This window comes from Pipra filicauda, unplaced genomic scaffold (genome assembly GCF_003945595.2).
Source record: "Pipra filicauda isolate LSUMZ 115617 unplaced genomic scaffold, ASM394559v2 scaffold80_size11013439_pilon, whole genome shotgun sequence".
Taxonomy (NCBI): domain Eukaryota; kingdom Metazoa; phylum Chordata; class Aves; order Passeriformes; family Pipridae; genus Pipra; species Pipra filicauda.
In genome coordinates, this window is record NW_024104987.1 from 9,794,310 (window position 1) to 9,812,875 (window position 18,566).

Consider the following 18,566-nt stretch of genomic DNA (forward strand, 5'->3'; position numbering starts at 1 on the left):
GTCAGAGTTCATGGCCTGCAAGGGTTGACACCCTAAAACCCATCAATCTCCTGCTCTTAAGTGCTCTTCCTACCCAAGGACTTACTCTGGCCTAGACTAAGGACTGGGCTCAGGCACTGGCAATGCCCCCTCACCTGAGATTTGGACCATCCAGCAAATGAGATCATCATGGATTTCTCTAAAAGGAATAAACCATGAAATTTTAATCAAAATTTAGGGGTACCACATGTCCTTCTTGACATTGTGAAGAGCAGAATCTCGGAGGGGGATGCTTCTTGCTCTTGTAATTCTGAAAATTAGACTGTCAGCTGCTGTGCTTTGCAAACCCAGAGTCATAACAGTTGCTTTTGGAATTCTCATCTCACAATTATTTCCAAGCCTTTCCCAAATTTATTGAGCCTTAAAACATCTTGCCAAGCAGTTTCCAAATGACTCTGGAATTTAATGTCTTGTTTGTTTTAGGGAAAGTGCGATTTCTAAAGTTTCAGTATTTCACTAGATAAAAATATATTTACAGAAAGAAAGGACCATTTTCTACCTCCTTCTACACCAGTTGACATTTTGGCTTTATCTTAGATATTAAAATAAAATAAAAATCTCAGCTTGTTCTTGTTTATTAAAAAGAAGGTCTATTACTATTTAAATACTTCAAAAAAGAATTTAAGAAAGGAAATAATAGCTTAACCTTAAAATTCATGAGGAACAGTAAAACCTGTTATTTATCTTTAGCTCTGGGGGTGCTTTAGGACCTACCTGGGTCTCTTCAATCCTGGAACTTTTGAGATGATGTAAGCCAGGGCAAAGTGATTAAAGAATATGAACTCAACAAGAAAACATTTTAGACCTATTTTGCATGCAAGAGTGAAAAAATTCTGGAGACCTAGGCCCTGTTTGCCTTAACAGATTTCATTTATTTCCAAAATCAAACAGGACTCATCTGCTGAGTTACCGGGATTTGTAAGTGTCTGCTGCATCTGTCCCAGGTTCTCACACTTGGAAAGGTGAAGAACTGGTCATAAATGGGCTCAATTGCACCAATTAAGAATTTGGCCTAAAAGGCCAAGGTTTGTGATGTCCACAAGCCAAGTACTTGTGATCCTGCAGTTCATGAACTCCTGCAGAAAAGCTGAGAGATCCGAGTCCTGTCAGTCCCTGTGCTCAGGGTTTCCTGGGGAGGAGCCTGAGCTGATGGCTGTCCCCTGGCTGTCCCCTGGCTGTCCCCTGGCTGTCCCCTGGGTGCCCATGCTGTCCCAGGGTGTCCCTGAGTGCCAGTTATCTCCCACTGCCCAGGCAACATCTCTGCTCCGACATCCAGCTTTGCTTTTGCGAACCCTGCACCAGCTCCACGTGTTCCTGTTGGGAACGACCTTGTCTGGTGTTCCCTTAATTATAAACTCCGTGGGGAAAAGGGAGATTTGCAATTATTAAGCTGAGTTCCCAAACTATTGGGAACTACACAGAGGCCGCAGAGTAGACTCAGCTCTGTTTTGAACCAGGTTAGTCTCCAGAGCTCGTCTCGCTGTAATATTGCTTAAAAACACAGCTGACTTAATTATGACATAGTTAACATTCATCTAGTAATTAATGAGCATTACAGTGTCTGCTCTGGGCTTGACAGGGTTCCTACTGTGAGCTCATTTGATGGTGGATTGTACTGTACCGTGTGCTGTGCTTTGCCAGTCATCAGTCTTACGTGACACTTAAAAATCTCTGACAACCCGACAATCTCCGCCTGGGCCGAGGGAATTACAGGATGTCCCAGCACATGGGAGCCGAACAAAAAGATCGGTCAGTTCAAATCCTCATAATGGCCTATTAAATTGTTTTACTGTTCAGCTTCTCTGTAAAATATCAATTATCTCAATGGTTGTAATGTAATCAAAGTAATTAAATTCCAAAGGCTTGCATGTAAAAACCAGAGCTTTGTAAATGGGAATCCAGCCTCAAGTAGTTTAGTTGGTCTGTTTGTGTTTAAAAGTTTCTCCAGATGACTTTTTTTTTTTTTTCTTCTTTTAATGGTGTGTTACAGTTAGGGAACTGTTAAAGGGGTTTGTGTGTTTGAGGTTTAGGGTGTGTTTTGAGCTTGGCTGCACACAACATTTGAACAATTGAATAAGCAAAGCCTGTGTTAGAGCCCCAACGCAGGGACGCGGCACATGCCGGATGAAAAGCCGGCTGGTCCGGAGCCGTGGGAAGCAGGGACAGCCTCGGCTCCAAGTCCTGGGCCTGGCTCCATCTGCTTAAGCGTCCTCAGCTGATGGATAATTGCAGCTTACCTTTCCCTAAGTTCTGAACAACGTCTCTGGAGAGCTTCAGATGTGGAACTTGAAAAATATTCCCCTCGTAGGTTTATCACGTTCAGGATCTCGCCTCCGGTAACGTGTTTTACAAGAGGTAGGAAAGAGCTAAGGAATGACTTATGACAGGAACATTTTCCCTGTTGTTCCTCCTGGTGTAGGGAGAGCTGCTCCTTCAGTAAGTTTTATTTTGGTTTGTTTCAGTGGGTCTTCTCCCTTCGATTTCATCAGAACTGAATCAAATCCTGTTTTGTCAGGGCCAAAATTACTTTGCCTGCCACGACTTTCTGAAATGATTGGTAATTTTAGGGTGCACCATTTTCAACTGTCCTAACAATTGGTGGGTTCCAATTTATAGAAGGTGCTAAACATGCACACCTGGAAAGTTGACTTTAGTAGGATTGAATAGCTGGATTTGCAGCCTTTTGGGCCATAGTCCAGGAAATGAAGTGACCTAATAGCCACCTTCCAGTACCTAAGGGGGCCTAAAAAAAGATGGAGAACGACTATTTGAAAGAGCCTGGAGTGACAGGAAAGGGAGGAATGGCTTCAAACTGCCAGATGGCAGGGTTAGATGGGATATTAAGAAGAAATCCTTCCCTGTGAGGGTGGGGGGCCCTGGCACAGGTTGCCCAGAGAAGCTGTGGCTGCCTCTGGATCCCTGGAAGTGTGCAAGGTCAGGTTGGATGGGGCTTGGAGCAACCTGGGCTAGTGGAAGGTGTCCCTGCCCATGGCAGGGGGTGGAATGAGATGATCTTTGAGTCTTCCAACCCAAACCATTCTGGGATTCTGTGACATCCCCTGTATTTCATGGCAGACAATGTTGTACTGAAAGCAGCACCCCCAAGGTATGTGTGTCTGTCTCTGTGCTTCATATAATCAACTTCCAGAGGCACAGACTCACTTCAAAGAGTATTTGTAACTCATTTTAAAAAGCAGTGAGATGGGTCTTTTATACCACTACTGGATTTATAAGCCATTGGAAACTTGCATGAAATCTAATGGAGCATTCCCTCACTGGTGATAAGATAGAGGGGAAAAAAAGGCTTTTTTGCAAACTGAGATTATTAATATTTGCAAGGCAGCACCAGTGTAAGTTGGGCTGTTTGAGACAAGAACTAGGCATGCACAGCCCCAAGGAGCAGATGGAAAGGAGATGTGAACCATGAAGCTGTTCAGAGGACACAGTGACTTGTTCTTTGCTGGAGCCCAAGCAGCCACTGGAGAAGAAATGAGTGTCTGGGGAAGAATTGAAATATATTAACCTGTGTGCAGGGAAGTGTTGCTGTTTCTGTTTCTCTCAAATCACTAAGAAAATGCTGCACTCGTGGCTCCAGTTGAGAAGTAGTTTCCATAGAGAAAGAGCTCATGGAAGGAGGAAGATGCAAAGAAAGTGTTAATGCCAGAGCAGAGGGTTTGGGAGCTGGGGAAACAAAAGGAAAATCCAGGAATGCTCATAATGTGCAACAGCCTTGGGGGATTTTTTGTGTCTTCAGACAAAATTAGTGAAGGGAGTTTAGTCTGAGGGCCTCCTGGAAGCTCTCTGAAATCAGCACATAAGCTGCTCCTGCCTCAGTAAGCCCTGTGCTGTGTCCCAGGGAGAGCTGTGGAAATGTGGTGCTTCCACAGCTCCTTTTTAATTGGAAGAGTAGTTAATTGGTGTGAACAGAGTTACTTGATCAAACTGCTTAAAAGTTTCTGCAGTTGGTTTGAAGGAGTAAGAAGTTCTCCGTCTCCTGCCACCTCATTAGCAGCTTCTGCCAGTTCTACCACCCACCCAGGTCCATGATGGAGTTTCTCCCATGCCAGGAGCAGTTCCCTCCCTCCCACAGTGGGCAGGCAGAGAGCTTAGCCATGCCCCAGGCTCCCAGGGTGCTGGTGTGTGCCCAGGTCTCAGGAGGAGCAGCTTATCCTCCTCTTGTGGTGTCACTGAGCGGAGCTCCCTCTGTCTGTTCGAGTGGCTCTGCCCAGTGGCTCTTTTCTTCTCTGGATGCACCAACTCAGGAACCCAGGAGTAGAATCAAGAGGCTTCCAAGAAAACAGCCTCTTGCCCAACTGAGCTTCATTCCCACCAATTCCCTCAGGTAGAGACTGAGTTGGTGCAGAAACAAATTAGAGGTGGTTCATTATGAGGAAGTGACTTGCTGAAATGCTCTGCAAATTAAATGCTCCAAACCCAGACAATCCACCGTGCACAACCCTGTGTGAATGCCATTAAAACCAGAGGTTCCTTATCTCATGGTGCTGCCCTGAGCAGTGTCACAGCTGCCACGGGTGCCACGTGTGTGTAGTGCTGGCAGCAGACAGCCCATGGCAGCCGAGTTCTGTGTGTGGCACTTCTCGCAGGACCCTTCTAACTCCTATGTCCTTCTCTCTGCCCCGTCACAGGTGCTTTGCTGTTAGGAGGGATCCTTTACTCCTGGCAGTTCCCTCACTTCAACGCCCTGAGCTGGGGCCTGCGGGAGGATTACTCCAGAGGAGGATACTGTATGATGTCTGTCACCCACCCGGGGCTGTGCAGGAGGGTGGCTCTGCGACACTGCTTGGCCTTAATCGGACTCTCGGCGGTGGCTCCTGTCCTCGACATCACCACGTGGACTTTCCCCATCATTTCACTCCCCATCAACCTCTACATCTCCTACCTCGGCTTTCGGTTCTACAGGGATGCAGATCGCAGCAGCTCCAGGAAGCTCTTCTTCTGCAGCCTGTGGCACCTGCCCATGCTGCTGCTGGTCATGTTCACCTGCAAGAAATCGGCCCTGGAGAAGGAAGACAAAGGCGACCTGCTGGGAAAGGGGGAAAGTCATGGGAGGGCTGTGGAAATTAGATTGCCTTAAATGTCGATTGTATGTTGTCCTCGTGACACATCAGGTAGTTTATTTTAGTAATCACAGCGGGGAATCCTGTGGGAATCTGTTTGAGGAAGAATCGTTCGTGCCTAGCGACCACTTCACGCGATGATTTTCTATTTTCTTTTGCGAGGCAGTAGCCAGGAGAGCTCAAAGCACTCAGGGGCCTCAGGCCCCTTCACTCATCCCGGACTAGGATTTCGCTTTGGGGTGGCCTTCTGAAGTCCCTGTGAGCCGTGGTCTCTGTCCTCGTGGGTGGTGGGGTTAGTTAACGAGTCACATGCGCACACGTTTCCCCGCCAGCACTGGCAGCCTTGGCGAAGCCGTCGGGGAGCGACCCAGGAATGATTTCTCACCCTGCTCCCCAAGCACCCTCTCCTTTAATTTAAGCTTTGAGGCACGCAGTGGGTTGGGGTTTTGTCTCAATCCCCGCCATCCCTGCGCTGGTGTCACACCAAACCAAATTTTCGGGGGCTTTTTTCAGTCAGTTGCTTTTCCCAAGGTTCCCCTTCACCCCAGTAGATTTTTGGCTTGCATACAACTGGCACAGTGCTAAAGGAGAGAAGAAAACTGCCTTTCAGCACAGCACACACCAGCATTTAAACACCCTCCAGGTGAAAGCTCTCCTGTAGCACATCCCTCAGACACACTGAGCCATTCTGCTCTACTTCCATCAATCACAGGGAACTTCTGGGTCCCATGTGGTTTTACATCATCAGAGTTTGAGCCCTGGGTGTCAGATCTTCAGCTGGTAAAAGTCACCATTAGTGTTTATGGCAGTGAGGCTGTGAAAGGTGGAGGAGGTGGGAAGCAGATCCCAGAGTCAGGTGGTTGTAGGATTTTCCATGCTCATGTGTCTTGTGCCAGCGCATTCGGTCTCGGCGTCCTCTCATGAGCCCTGGACTGGCATCAAGAGTTTGAGCTCTATTTAATGTCACACTGTGGTGGCTCAGAGAAAGGCTTCACTTTGAGGGTAATTAATAGGTAAGGAAACACATTAACAGAAAAAAGGTTGTGGATTTAGCCTAATACTGTAATGTTCACTTGCTGCTGCAGCCTGTGTCCCTCCAAAGCAATTACTGTGGATGGTCTCCTGAGGAAAGTGCATTATCTCTGTTATCTGATACACTGAAGAACATTTCTGGCCACAGTGCTTGTGATCCTGCTGCAGGGCTGTGGCTCACCCTCAGCCTGCCTGGGGCTGGCTGTGACCTGCTGGGATGCTCCCAGACCCAGCAGCACCCAGGGCAGACAGAGACGGGGATAGTTTATTGTGGTAGTCAGTGCCTGTTACGACTTGATGTGTTCCCATGCCAAGATTTCTTTCCCATGTGGAAAGGGGCTGGGCAGCAGGTTGAGCATCAATCCAAAGATACAGCAACACCTGAAATGTCTCGAACCTGATCCCGAGTAAAATCCTTGAGGAAAGATCACAAATCTGCCACCACAGGTGTCTCACACTGACACAGAACCTTCCCTGGCTGCTCTTGGGATCCAGGCCTGACTCCTGGTCTGGGTTATGCTGGTGTAAATCAGGAGTGACACAGTTTAACCTCTGCTGTGCTGGCAGAGGTGCTCTCAGGAGCAGGGCCACCTGTTTTATGTGGCTCTTCGATAGTTGGCTTCAGGGTTTGGTGACTCTGGAGTGATTGCAGATGACAGGCTGGAGTCCCCTCTCACTGTCTGACAGGTCTGTTGTTCTCAGGTTACTGTGGGCAGCACTTCGTGGAACTGTCTGGAAACTGCTCAACTCCTGAATTTGTTTTAAAAATGCATCCAGTCTTCTCTGCAATAAAGTACAGACTGTACAAAAAGAGATGAACACTCCAAATCTGTTTTATAGTGTCCACTTATGACTGGAACTCTGGTCCAGCTCAGTTAATTGCAAAGGTATGTGGTGGTTCTGTGGCACTTCTCACAGCAGCGTGTTCTTGGTCACTGCAAGAGCTTGTGAAATACTGATTTATTGTGCAAGCAGCGACTGAAACTAAGTTGCATGTGAGTGGAAAGGGTTTGTGCGAAACCAAAGAACTTGGTCAACCTTAAGCTGACAGAGGAACCTGAAAAGAGCAAATGGCCTACAAAAAAAGTCACAGATTTTGCTCCCAGAGGCAGAAAGTGGTGCTGAAGCAGGAAGGTTGTGGTTTTCTCCTAAGTCATTCCAGAGCCAGGCTTCAGATGGCCTGTGAGTCCCGGGTGCTGTCCTGAGGAATTCCATTCTGATTAAAGGTCCCAAGGACATGCCTGTGGTTGAGCTTGTAAGAACAGTCATCTTCATTTCTAGGGCCAAAATGTGTAACATTCACGGGGTTTAGGGCTAGACAGGAGCTTTGTAATCATCCCTGAGTGTCTGCAGAATGCAGGTCACCGAGCTGCACCAACATCTCCACACCCAGTGAGTCTGGCCTGGAGAAAAAGCATGGCTTTAGAATCAGTGGATCTGGGGTTTAAAGGTAAGAAATACTTAATAAAATAAGCCTTTTTTTTGCCTAGGAGCTCTGCTACAAGCTGGCCATAAACAGATGAAGCCATCTACTGCCATTTTACTGCCTTTTGGGAGTGTTGCTGTTGCATGTGCTTTGAAAATAAACACCTGGCCAAACTGAAGCCTTTTTTGCAAATGTATAGTGCAGCAGGTGCTCTCAGGTCTCCTTTTCAATATTGCTGTTGCCACTGTGGAAATTAAAAATCCTGAGCTGTCTGCCCTCATCCGAGGGTGTTTGTGGTCCCTGTGAGGATTAATGGCAGCCTTACCCCCTCCAGCACTGCTGATATTGCTGCCCAAATCCTGCAGGGAAAGAAGCAGGTGAGGTGCATGAGATGCCTGTCCATGATGGCTTTGCACAGTAGATCAACTTGGATGGCCCTGCATCTCTCTGCTGGGCCCTGCAAGCATCAGGCTTTGCACGGCTCCTTGAACCTGAAACAGCAGTTCCTGCTTAAAATTGCAATGTTTTCTTTTCCTTGTCCCATTTGGAGAACTTGAATGTGGGTTGGTTGTCATCCCCTTATCCTGGTTACTCAGGATCTCCCCCTGAATTGGTCCTGCAGAATCACTGAGTGATTTGGGTTGGAAGGGACCTTAAAGACCATCTCGTTCCAACCCCCTGCCGTGAAATACCTGATCTCTATGTGGCAGTGAAAAAACCAGCAGTGATGTGCCCTGTCCCTCCTAGCCCTGGGTCTGCTGAGGGGTCCCATCTCGGTGCTGCTGTCACAACAGGCAGCTCTGCACCACCAGGAGCTGGAGTAGAGCTCACGGAGGAATCTGAGCCAGAGACTCAAGAGGATGAAGCTGGTTTTAGTCTGTTTGGACTTTAAACCTTTTGTGTGGTTTTGTGGATAAAACAGTAGCCCTGGGGCTCAGGGGATCTTCATTCTTTCCAGACCTCTGCAGAAGAAATGCACTCCAGCTGTGAAACAGGGATGGAGGTGCTTCACCTTGCTGGAGGAGGGAACAGCTCATGTCTTTGTTGGCCCTGGCCTGTTATTCTCTCCATCAGTGCAGGGTGTGCACTGGGTCAGGCTTTGAGGAGCATTGCAGAGAGCTGGCACTGGCTTCCCCCACATCCCTCCTTTGCCCTGACCTTCAGCAGATCTCTGAGCACAGCACTGACCCCGCAGGGCACGGTGAGGAGTCGAGTGACACAGCCGGGAGTTGTCCCGAGCTCTCGGGTTTGCAGGGAGCCCCCAGGTCCCATGTGAGCTCACACACAGTACCCTGACACTGCTGGCATCCCAGTGCCCCTGACTGCTGGCATCCCAGCGCAGCAGCAGTTGGTGTGGCTCTGCTCTTTGTTCCAGCATGAATGAGGAAACCCAATCCCAGCGCTCACAGCGCTTTCCCTCTCCTTTCCCCCACTGAGGGTTTTTTTTTTCTCGCTTCCTGTATCAGTCTCCGATATAATCTGCCCCAGCAGAGTCACACATTCACACTCTCCTGGCTCCAGCAGCGTTTCCCACTCAGCCAGGCCACGGCACTTCAAGGCTTACACAAAACACACACGTCCTTTTCAATTCCGAACGATCCCAGGAGAGTAGGAATGGAAACAAGAGTGATACTATTAGAAATCATTATCATTACAGATAGAAAGCATGTTGTCCTGGTTGCTCTCCAGAGGTGATTAGCTATTCCCTCTTCCTTGGAAATGCAGGCTGTCTACAGAACACTTGGCTATTAAAACAGAGATATCAGCACTGTTTTCCTCCCGAGCAGCTCTGCTGGAGGTGGTAATACTAGACAGGCTGTCCCCAATGGCATTTCTAGTCATGGAATTTCTTAACCAGGCAAAAAGCCAGCCCAGTCAAGGGCTCATGGGAGGCAGGATGCCACTTGTGCTGCCCGTGGGACCTTGAGTTGGTTGTTTTGCCTCTTGGAGCTGCTACTTCTTCTTGCAGTCCTGGCAAGGTCAGTGCTGCAGGGCAGGGCTTGGCCCCTGTGGGTGCATGTCCAGCACTTGGCCCTGCCCAAGACAAGTCAGACTCTGGTTCTAATGTTCATCATCTCCCTAACAGCGTGGTGTTAGTTTGGAGTCAGAGGTGACAACTGAGTGGTGAGGTCAGAAGTGTCACTGGTGAGGACACTCCTCTGTGAGATCCCTCAGACTGGGCCTTGCTGGGTGGTTCCCTCGATATGTTTGTCCCCTCTGAAACAAATGTGCTACAGGTTTCTAGGGCTTTGACATGAGGTCTAGCAAGCTTTGGAGCTGCTTTCCAGACCCTTCTGTTCACAGAAGCACAGAATAGTCAGGGCTGGAAGGGATCTCTGGGGATCCCCCAGTCCAGCCCCCTGCCCAGGCAGGGTCACCTGGAGCAGGTGACACAGGAACACGTCCAGGTGGGGTTGGAATGTCTCCAGAGAGGGAGACTCCAGGCCCTGTCTGGACAGCTGTTCCAGGCTCTGCCACCATCTGTGGGAAGAAGTTCTTCCTCACATTGAGGTGGAACTTGCTGTGTCTTAGTTTATGGCCACTGCTCCTTGTCCTGTCACTGGGCACCACTGACAAGAGTCTGGCACCATCCCCTGACACCCACCTTTTGTGTGGATTGATGAGATCCCTTCTCAGTCTTCTCTTCTCCAGGCTAACCAGGCCCAGCTCCTGCAGTCTCTCCTCATCAGAGAGATGCTGCAGTCCCTTAATCATCTTTGTGGCTTCCACTGGTCACGTTCTCCCTGACTCAAAGGAAAGGAGTCCTGTTGAGCAGGGCATGTGCAGGGTGTCCCAAAGCCATTTAAAGCACTGGCAGAGTAACCTGTGTTTCAAAGAGCTGGCAGGAGCACCTCTCCTCAGCTCCACCTCACACACTGCCTGTCACCTCTGCTTTTCTGCTTCCAGACTTTAACTGTTTGCACTGAAGATTTTCCAGCCTGGGTCGGTGCCTCAGGCTGGGATTTAGTTTCCAGTGTTTCAAAAAGGCACAGTTCAACTGTTTCACAGAGCAGGGTTGGCAGAACGAGCTGTTTTCCCACAATGTGGAGATGTTTCTCCTCCTGCTCCCAACCAGTTCTGGCACCCCCAGGCCTTGGAGCGAGAACTGAGGGTTTGGCAGTGGGCTCAGGTTGGTGCATTCATCCGTTCTGGGAAGGTACTGGGTGTTACCCCAGTCCCTGAAAGGTCACAGCTCCCAAATTGCTGACACCTCCAAAGAGATGCTCTGAGTGTGGTGGTCCTGGACCATCCCAAGGAGCTGGTGAGGAGCTGCTGTCACAGTTCCTGTGCTTTGGGGGAGCACAAGGACTGAAAAGAGGTGCTGGAAAGGAGGGTGCTTGGCCCTCACCACTAGTGCTGGAACCATTGCCCTACATCCATACCTGTTTTCCCATTTTTCCAGGAGCCTTTCTTCAGTCCTGCCCATCGAGTGAGGCAGAGTGTGGTACCCAAAGGTTTCTATGTGTCTCCAAAGTGCCACAGAGACTGGGGCCAGTTCAGTGGTTATGGCTTTTCCCCTGGTTTCACTGTCCCAGACACATCCCAAGGTCCTTTCTGCCCCCTGCTCCCCTTTTTAACACTTTCTATTTTAACTACAGCTTCCCTTTGATACATTTTTTCATGGAATATGTGCTATAACATACATTGCCTGTGCCCCTTGGAACTGCAGCTGTAACTGGACTGTCTGTTCTTCAAGAGAAACACAAACCGTGGGGAATTTCCCCGGCTGATTGGGAACAGCAGGGATCTGATCTCCCACACTGACCAACCTGTCCCTAACTGGGACCCCTGGGCACATCTTGCCCATCTTGCTCATCCAAAAAGCAAGAAGTGGGAAGAAGGAGTGGGGAGAGACCAGACTGGTGCCAGGGGAGCACAGAGCTCCAGGCAGGATGGGCAGGATGTGCAGGATGGGCTCCACCACTGACCCTTCTCAAGGTGCAGGATGCAGACATACACGGCACTCAAAGCTCATTTGCAAGGAAGTGTCTGGCACAGGGATCTGCCTTTTGTTTTCTGAGCAAGGGGGAAAATCAAGATTTGTGCGTCTGGGAGATGTTTGGGATTTTTTCTTTTTTATTTTTTTTTTCCGGGGAGAGGAGGCACTGTATCAAATTAAACTTGAAACGGAGATGCAAACGAGGTGATTAAGGTGTTTCCGCCGTGCTTCCAGGGGAGCTGCTGGACGGCATCCAGAGCGGGGCAGGGAACAGCCCGAGTTTATCAGCCGAGCTCCGAGGTTCGCGGGGACACTCGCAGTGCGGAGCCGCCAGGGGCTGGGTGAGCGACGCTCTTGGCCATCCCCGCACTGAGTCACTCCCAGAAACACCGCAGGGACACCGAGGGATGCCGGGGGCAAACGGGATGCCCGGGGCCACGTAGTCACCGGAGTCAGCAGCAGAGAAAGGAATATTGCTGAGATGTCTTCTCCCCACTCTGATGCTCCCGACCTGCTTGGCTTTCACGGGGAGCAGGGACTGGCAGGAGCTGGGAATACATTGGGAGTGAGGCTGATTAACCCTCCTCGCCTCAAAAATGAGCCGTGGGAAGAGTGCAGAGGAAGCATCTGCAGACAGATGTTCCCGTGGTGTCTCTGTCCTCTGCTCCTCCCCCACAGCTCTGTCCCCAGGCCGAGCAGTGTCTCCAGGGCTGCCAAGAGATGACAAACACTTCTGGTTTGGGGGCTGTCCTCTGTGCTGTCACTGATGCCCGGGGGGTGTGACCCACAGGAGTCACCCAACATCTGCATCCCACACTCCCACCAGGAGCAGCAGCGCTGGGTTTCCCGCAGGGATTGCTCCGTGAGGGTGTTCGTGAGGTGCCCGTGGGTGCGATAGGAGCCACCCCGCTGGAAGAAGCGCAGCTGTACCGGGTACCTGCGGGGCTCAGCCTTGCCGGGTCCGTCCTTGGAGCCGTGCCCGTGCCGGAGACACCGTCTGAGCCCGCAGCTCGGAGCCGTCGAGCCCGTCCAGCGCCGCCAGCCCTTTCTATCCTTGTTTGTAGTGGGGACTGCGGGAAGGCCGTGCTGGACGGACGGACAGAGGGACACGGAGCGCTCCGGGCGGCTGGCGGGCTGTGCGGGCTGTGCCTCGCTTGGCCGCAGTGGCCGGGAACTCCCTCTGTTGACTCCTCCTGAAGTTGCACCCCTTCATCCAGCGGTGTCCCTGGCTCTGGTAATAAATAGCACCTTCCGTAATGTCTGTAGCCCTCACTAAACCACAGACCGGACTGATTATTGCTGCTTTTGTAGCCTTTACAGAGCTGTTTTTATTTATAATTGCACCCCGCTGGTGTGTTCATAATGATTTTCCCGGCTGCGTCCCATGCGGTCCGGGGCTACAAAGCCACATTTTCATAGTAGCTGTTGTTGGTTTTAATCACTTGTTATTCGGATGATGTATTAATAGCAGTATCTCTGTGAAGCTTTAGAGTGTTTTCTTTTTCAAAACATTTACAATAAAAGCTAAGTGTTAGCCCTAATAAAACACGTGTTTCCTTTGGCTCCCTCCTCCAGCGATGAATCCAATTAACCGAGCGCTCCGAGCAGAGCCCGTCTCGCCCCGTCCCGTCCCGTCCCGCCCCAGAGCCCCTCCTGAACCTCTGATTTAAAGATGTTTGGGACCCCAGCGGGAACAGGGGTGCTTGAAAGGCCCCTCGTGGTCGGAGGGGTGTGAGTTTGTAATTGCCCGTGTGCAGACTGGGGGAGCTGCAATAATCCAAACCGTGCTTTGCAGATGTTTGTTCGCGCCTCGTGATTCTCCTAAAACCCAAATAACCCCTCACACCTTCTTTCCCAGAGAGGGAGGGCGATGAGGACGGGTGGATTGATGATGCTCTTGGGATGAGAAACCACTGGTGAAACCAGAAATAAACCCAGGGTTGTTGCCTCCTGAGCATCCTGAGCCCGTGGGTGGGGAGGAGCGGGGCAGTGCTCTTTGTTTTAGCCATTTATGGGGGGGAAAACTCCCCCACAACAAAACATATCTTTGCTGGAAGTGGTTTAAATGGAACACTTAACTCACTGGGGCCACTGCCTTTAATTTCATTCAGAAGGGGACTGTGAATGGACTCCTCACCCACTTCAAAAGGCCGTGGCAGCGTGTCCGCTGCGCTGCGGGTCATTCATGGACACTACAGGAGATGTGAAAACATCTGCTGGGTCCAGGCCTGCTCCTTTCAGTACAGTTACTCCCCTTGCTAATAATTGTCTGTGTTCTGTCATCTAGAAAGGGACTTTGTGTGCCTCCCAGGTATTCTAATGCTAATTTGTTTAGTTAAAAAGGAGAAGAGGCTAAACAGATGTGAACCATTTGGTTAGGTTGTAGTTCATTTGTTAGGAAGTGCAAAGGATTCTTGGCAGGATATTAAATATTACCTTGGCTGCTCACAAACACTTCATATTTCAAGAGAGGAAGGGAGGTAGGGACTGCACTCCATAAATCAGCCTTTTCAAAGAGACAGAAAAAGGCAAACATTTGATAAATCTGTGTCATTATACTTAGAGATCAAAGGGGGTTTTACATATGTATTTATGCAACTGGCAACCTAGGAGACAATAATAACAAACATAGATCTCTGACAGCTTTACAAAAATAAAAATTAGCCCGTTCTAATCTGTAATTATCTGGGAACTGTGCGAGGTAGGAGGTTGCTCACAGCGAGCTTCAAGTTGCTAATGCTGAGACGGTGAGAGAATATTTAGTCATTCAAAAATACATTAGGAAGTTCCATGGGCAAGAGGTTGCCAAAGCCACTGGGTGGTAGCAGGGCATGGCCACTGCATCTGCAGCCCTGGTGTCATCCACAGAGCCCAAACAGGGCAGGCAGGAGTCACCAGAACCAGGAGTCACCAGGGAAAGCAACGTTTCCCCATATGCCTTGATGAAAATCATTCCTTTATGATGGTAATATATAATGATGAAAACATATATAATGATGAAAATCATTCCTTTGTGATTTTCCAGCAGGTGATTTAGCAGGAATCTACCTGAAGGATCCCTGAAAGCAGGGAGATTTCCATCCCTGGGCTCTCTCCAGGGTTACAGCTCTGTGTCTGGTACCTTCCACAGCCCCACATGGCATTGTTGGCCTGGGGAGCCCTGACACTATTCCCAGGGGCTGGTCCATTCTGTACAGCTCCATAAATAGAGAACTGGATCCAGAGGCTCAGGTAAGTCAGGGAAGAAGCCTGACAAGATCCCAGAAGAGGTTTGCAAGCAGCAGGAATAAGAGCAGGGCCAACAGGGGCTGCAGTGGGTATTGCTTTAATCCAGGACAGAATTTAGCAGAGGAGTTGAAACCTCTCCAGAAGCAGCAAGAGCCTTCACATCACCCAGAACACAAGGAGGAATCCAGTTGCGTTAAAATAATTCCACGGACAAAGCAATGCAGCCACAGAAATTAGAGAAGGAGAAGTAGCATTATGTCATCTCTCCTTTCCTTCTGGCCAGTCACTGCCCTGATTTCCTATTCTCTTGTGCTGGTTTAAAATGACTTCAGCAACTTGGTTTCTGCTTGTTCCCATGGGAAACTTCCACAGTCTATAGATTTCACTGGTAGGAAACTCTTCTTGACAGTCAGACTATATTTTCCTTTACTCAATTCCATCACATCACTCCTACTTACGCCTCCTCGGAGCACCCTAAACGCTCTTCTCCATTGAAGTCGGGGCAGTTATGTGAGCAGTAAATTTGGCCTGTGGCACTTGGAGAAATAGATATTAAAACCCCAGGGACGAATTAGGGAGCGAGGGGAGGGAGGGCAGTGGGGGAAAGGAAATGGTTTCAGGTTGAGAGAAACAGGATCTCCTCTTACATCTGTACAGTGGTGCTGCCCAGGGCCCCGGAGGGAGCACGCCTGGGACGCAGCACCAGGACACTGCAGGAGGCAATGACATCCCTGGGATGTGCCTGGGGTGACCCTGGGGTGTCCCTGGGTGCTGGTGGGGTTACAGAGCCTCTTGAGGGCTCTAGGGCAGTGTATGTGGCACTTGGGCTTGGGTGCAAAGTGGTTGCACAAAGCCCTGGGCACTTGTCTTGCCCATGGCTGAGCTGTTTGGAGTCCCAGGGCCTGTCACCCCCAGGGTGGCCCAGCCCCACTATTTGGGATGGTCACTGGCTGCTGGTCCAGCAGCCCTGACCCACAGAACACTCCCTGCAAGCTGTGCCTCCGTGGGCTAACATACATGTGTTCTTCAGGACAAAGTCCCAAATGCCCTGGGCCCTTTCCCCCCAGCTCTCACCTCACTGTCGTGGCATCAATATGAGTCCAGCAGATGTGGGCAGGGATGGAGAGGAGGCTGCTGACAGACACACCAGATTTGTCCATCAGCAATCCTCAGCTCCCCTCTGCTCTGGAATAGCACAGGGGGCACTGCAAAGGGCATTCATGGCAGAGAGGAGGGGAGGGGTCAGCACCACGGACTTCTTAGGAGAGAAGAAGTGGAATAAAGAAGTGCAGGACCATGGGACCCTGTAAGGGGGCAAGGGTTGGGACATGGACTCATGACTGAGGAACATCTCAGGATGCTGCAATAAGGACAAAACCCATTATAGATACATGTGGATGGAAGAGGACACATGAAAAGATCCAGAAGTCCCACACCAAAGCCCTACATCTCAGTGTGCTGGGTGCTGTATGTTCCCCAAAAGGGGGTGGTGTTGGCTGGTCACCTGCTGTCTGACCAGGTCACTGCAGGGTTAGACACTCCAGATTGCCTCCTTTTCCCATCATCATGCACTTGATTAACACCATGAAATGGCAAATTACTTTTCTCCAAGCACAGCTATGACCATGGTAAGAAAACTGCATCCTGCCTGGATTGGGACCAACAGCATCCTGGCTTGATTTTTGGGTACCTGCTCCTGTTTGTCACCCCAGCAGGACAGGTTCCTGCAGATCTTTAAAGAGCTGTGTGTGAAGTCTTTGTCCTTCAAACATGTGGATTTTCTAGCTGGGAAGAGAAAAAGCAACAAGGGAGAACTCAGCATCAGGCCAGCAGGACAGAATCAGCACTGGGAATTCCTGCCTCGTGTCCGACTCCAAAAAACACTGGAAAGCACATGGCTACAAGGGTGGGTGTTGGTGAGGTGAGGTGAGCCCACAGAGCTGCCCCTTCCTCTGTCTTGCTGAGGATCTGATCACAGAATCACTGAATGGTTTGGGTTGGAAGGGACCTCAAAGCTCATCTCATCCCAACCCCTGCCATGGGCAGGGACACCTTCCACTCTCCCAGGTTGCTGCAAGTCTCATCCAACCCAGCCTTGGATACTTGCAGGGTTGGGGCAGCCACAGCTTCTCTGGTAACCATTTTCTCTGACTGAAGGTGTTCTGGGTTCTCTGCTTTCTGCCCTGATTGAACAAGTGTGTTTTGCAGAGCTGGGCACCCTCCAGGCCCATCTCAGCAGTGCTCCACTAAGTGCCACCATCACCCCTTGTCAGGAGCTGCACTTTCCCAGTGCTGTCTGTGTAATCAATCAATCAATCAGTCATCAAGAAATAGGATCTGGAGACTGTACCGATGCAGCTCAATTAGTTATTGATTAACCAGCCAACCAGCAGGACAGCCACTCTTATGATTGCAGGGCACAGAGCAAACCCAGCTGTGCATTTCTGTTCCCCTTCCCTTCTAACCCTGTTTCTTCGGGAGGTTGATGCACACGTTCTCCTGCCACAACTGCTGTGTGTGGGATGTTAAATGAATTTTGGGAGCCAAGAGTAGGTGCTGGGCCTGGCTGGAGCCCTCTCTCAGTGTGGCAGTAGATACAGAGGAGACCTGTGCCCTGCCCAGCAGCCTGTGGGTCATTCACCCACAGCTGGAGACAGTGGGTCAGTCTGGAGGATGGAACCACAACTGGTTCCCAACCTGCTTGTCAAAACCTCCCTCACCCACCCCCCCTGCTCCAGGAGCTCAGCCCTCCTCCTGATCTACCTTTCCTTGGATGCTGTTTCTGATCACTGACTTGCCATTCCTGGGGAAAAAACTCCTGACGTCCAACTGTTGAAGATACAATTACAGTAAAACCTATCTTGGGGCTATTTTTCTTAAAAAGCCAATCCGACTTTTACAAGCTACAGCTGACATATATTAAAGGCTTAAACCAAACTTTCCGTGACATTTTGTTGATGTTACCCTGGCTGGTGCTGGTGGATGTAAGGAACAAGGAGAATTATTCCATCTGAAGGGTTTCCCTCTTAGCTCGTGGGCGTAGGAATGTGCAGTGGAGCAACCTGTGCGTGGAAGCTGCAGGTTTCGTGTTTGGAATTGCACAAAACATTGAGTGCAGAGGTGAGGAAACCTGGGGGCAGGAGAGGCAGCCTGTGTCACCCGTGGAAGGGTTGCTGCCCACAGCTGTGATTCATGCACTGCCTGGAACTGTCCTCTTTAATTCCCTTCACAATTACCCGTCTGGGCCAGCTGGCACAGCTCTGCCAGCGCACACAGGGAAACTGGGAAGCAATTCCTCCTGCCACTGCACTTCGGCTCTGCTTGGTTGGGATCACCCTTCACACCACAGAGAGCCCAGCAGTGCCGTCTATTTTCTCTCACAGCAGAGAGATTCTTTGGGATTGTTTGCTGTTGACTCTGCAGCTGAAGTACAAAAGTTCTCCTTGCGTCATCCCAAAATCTGCTTCGCAAATACCTGGTCCTGGGAAGGATGGGGGCCACTGACACCAGAACTGGTGGCCCAAGCTCTGTATTAACCCACTGAGCCGCTTTTAGAGAAGTCATACACTTCTCAGGGTCTTATTTATCTTGTTTTCCTTTATTTCCCCTCAATCTTTATTTCTCCTCCTTGAAAAAGCAACTCATCAAAAGAGTGGGTAAAACACTGAATCACAGAATAGTTTGGGTTGGGAGGGACCTCTAAATGCCATCAATGGCAATCCCTTACCGTGGGCAGGGACACCTTCAGCTAAACCAGGTTACTCCGTGCCCTTTCCAGCCTGGCTCTGAAAACTTCCAGGGCATCCACAGCTTCTCTGGGCAA

At 50.0% G+C, this 18,566-nt stretch overlaps 1 protein-coding gene across 1 annotated transcript in view; it reads left to right on the forward strand.

The window, feature by feature from the left end:
- LOC113985114 (protoheme IX farnesyltransferase, mitochondrial) overlaps positions 1 to 7,753 on the forward strand; it is a 104,968-nt gene extending 97,215 nt beyond the window's left edge. Inside the window, exon 7 of the mRNA XM_039390319.1 lies at positions 4,686 to 7,753. Within this exon, the coding sequence (XP_039246253.1) occupies positions 4,686 to 5,134 (449 nt within the window). The 3' untranslated portion in view covers positions 5,135 to 7,753. The remainder of the gene's footprint in view (positions 1 to 4,685) is intronic.
- Positions 7,754 to 18,566: the final 10,813 nt, after the last annotated feature.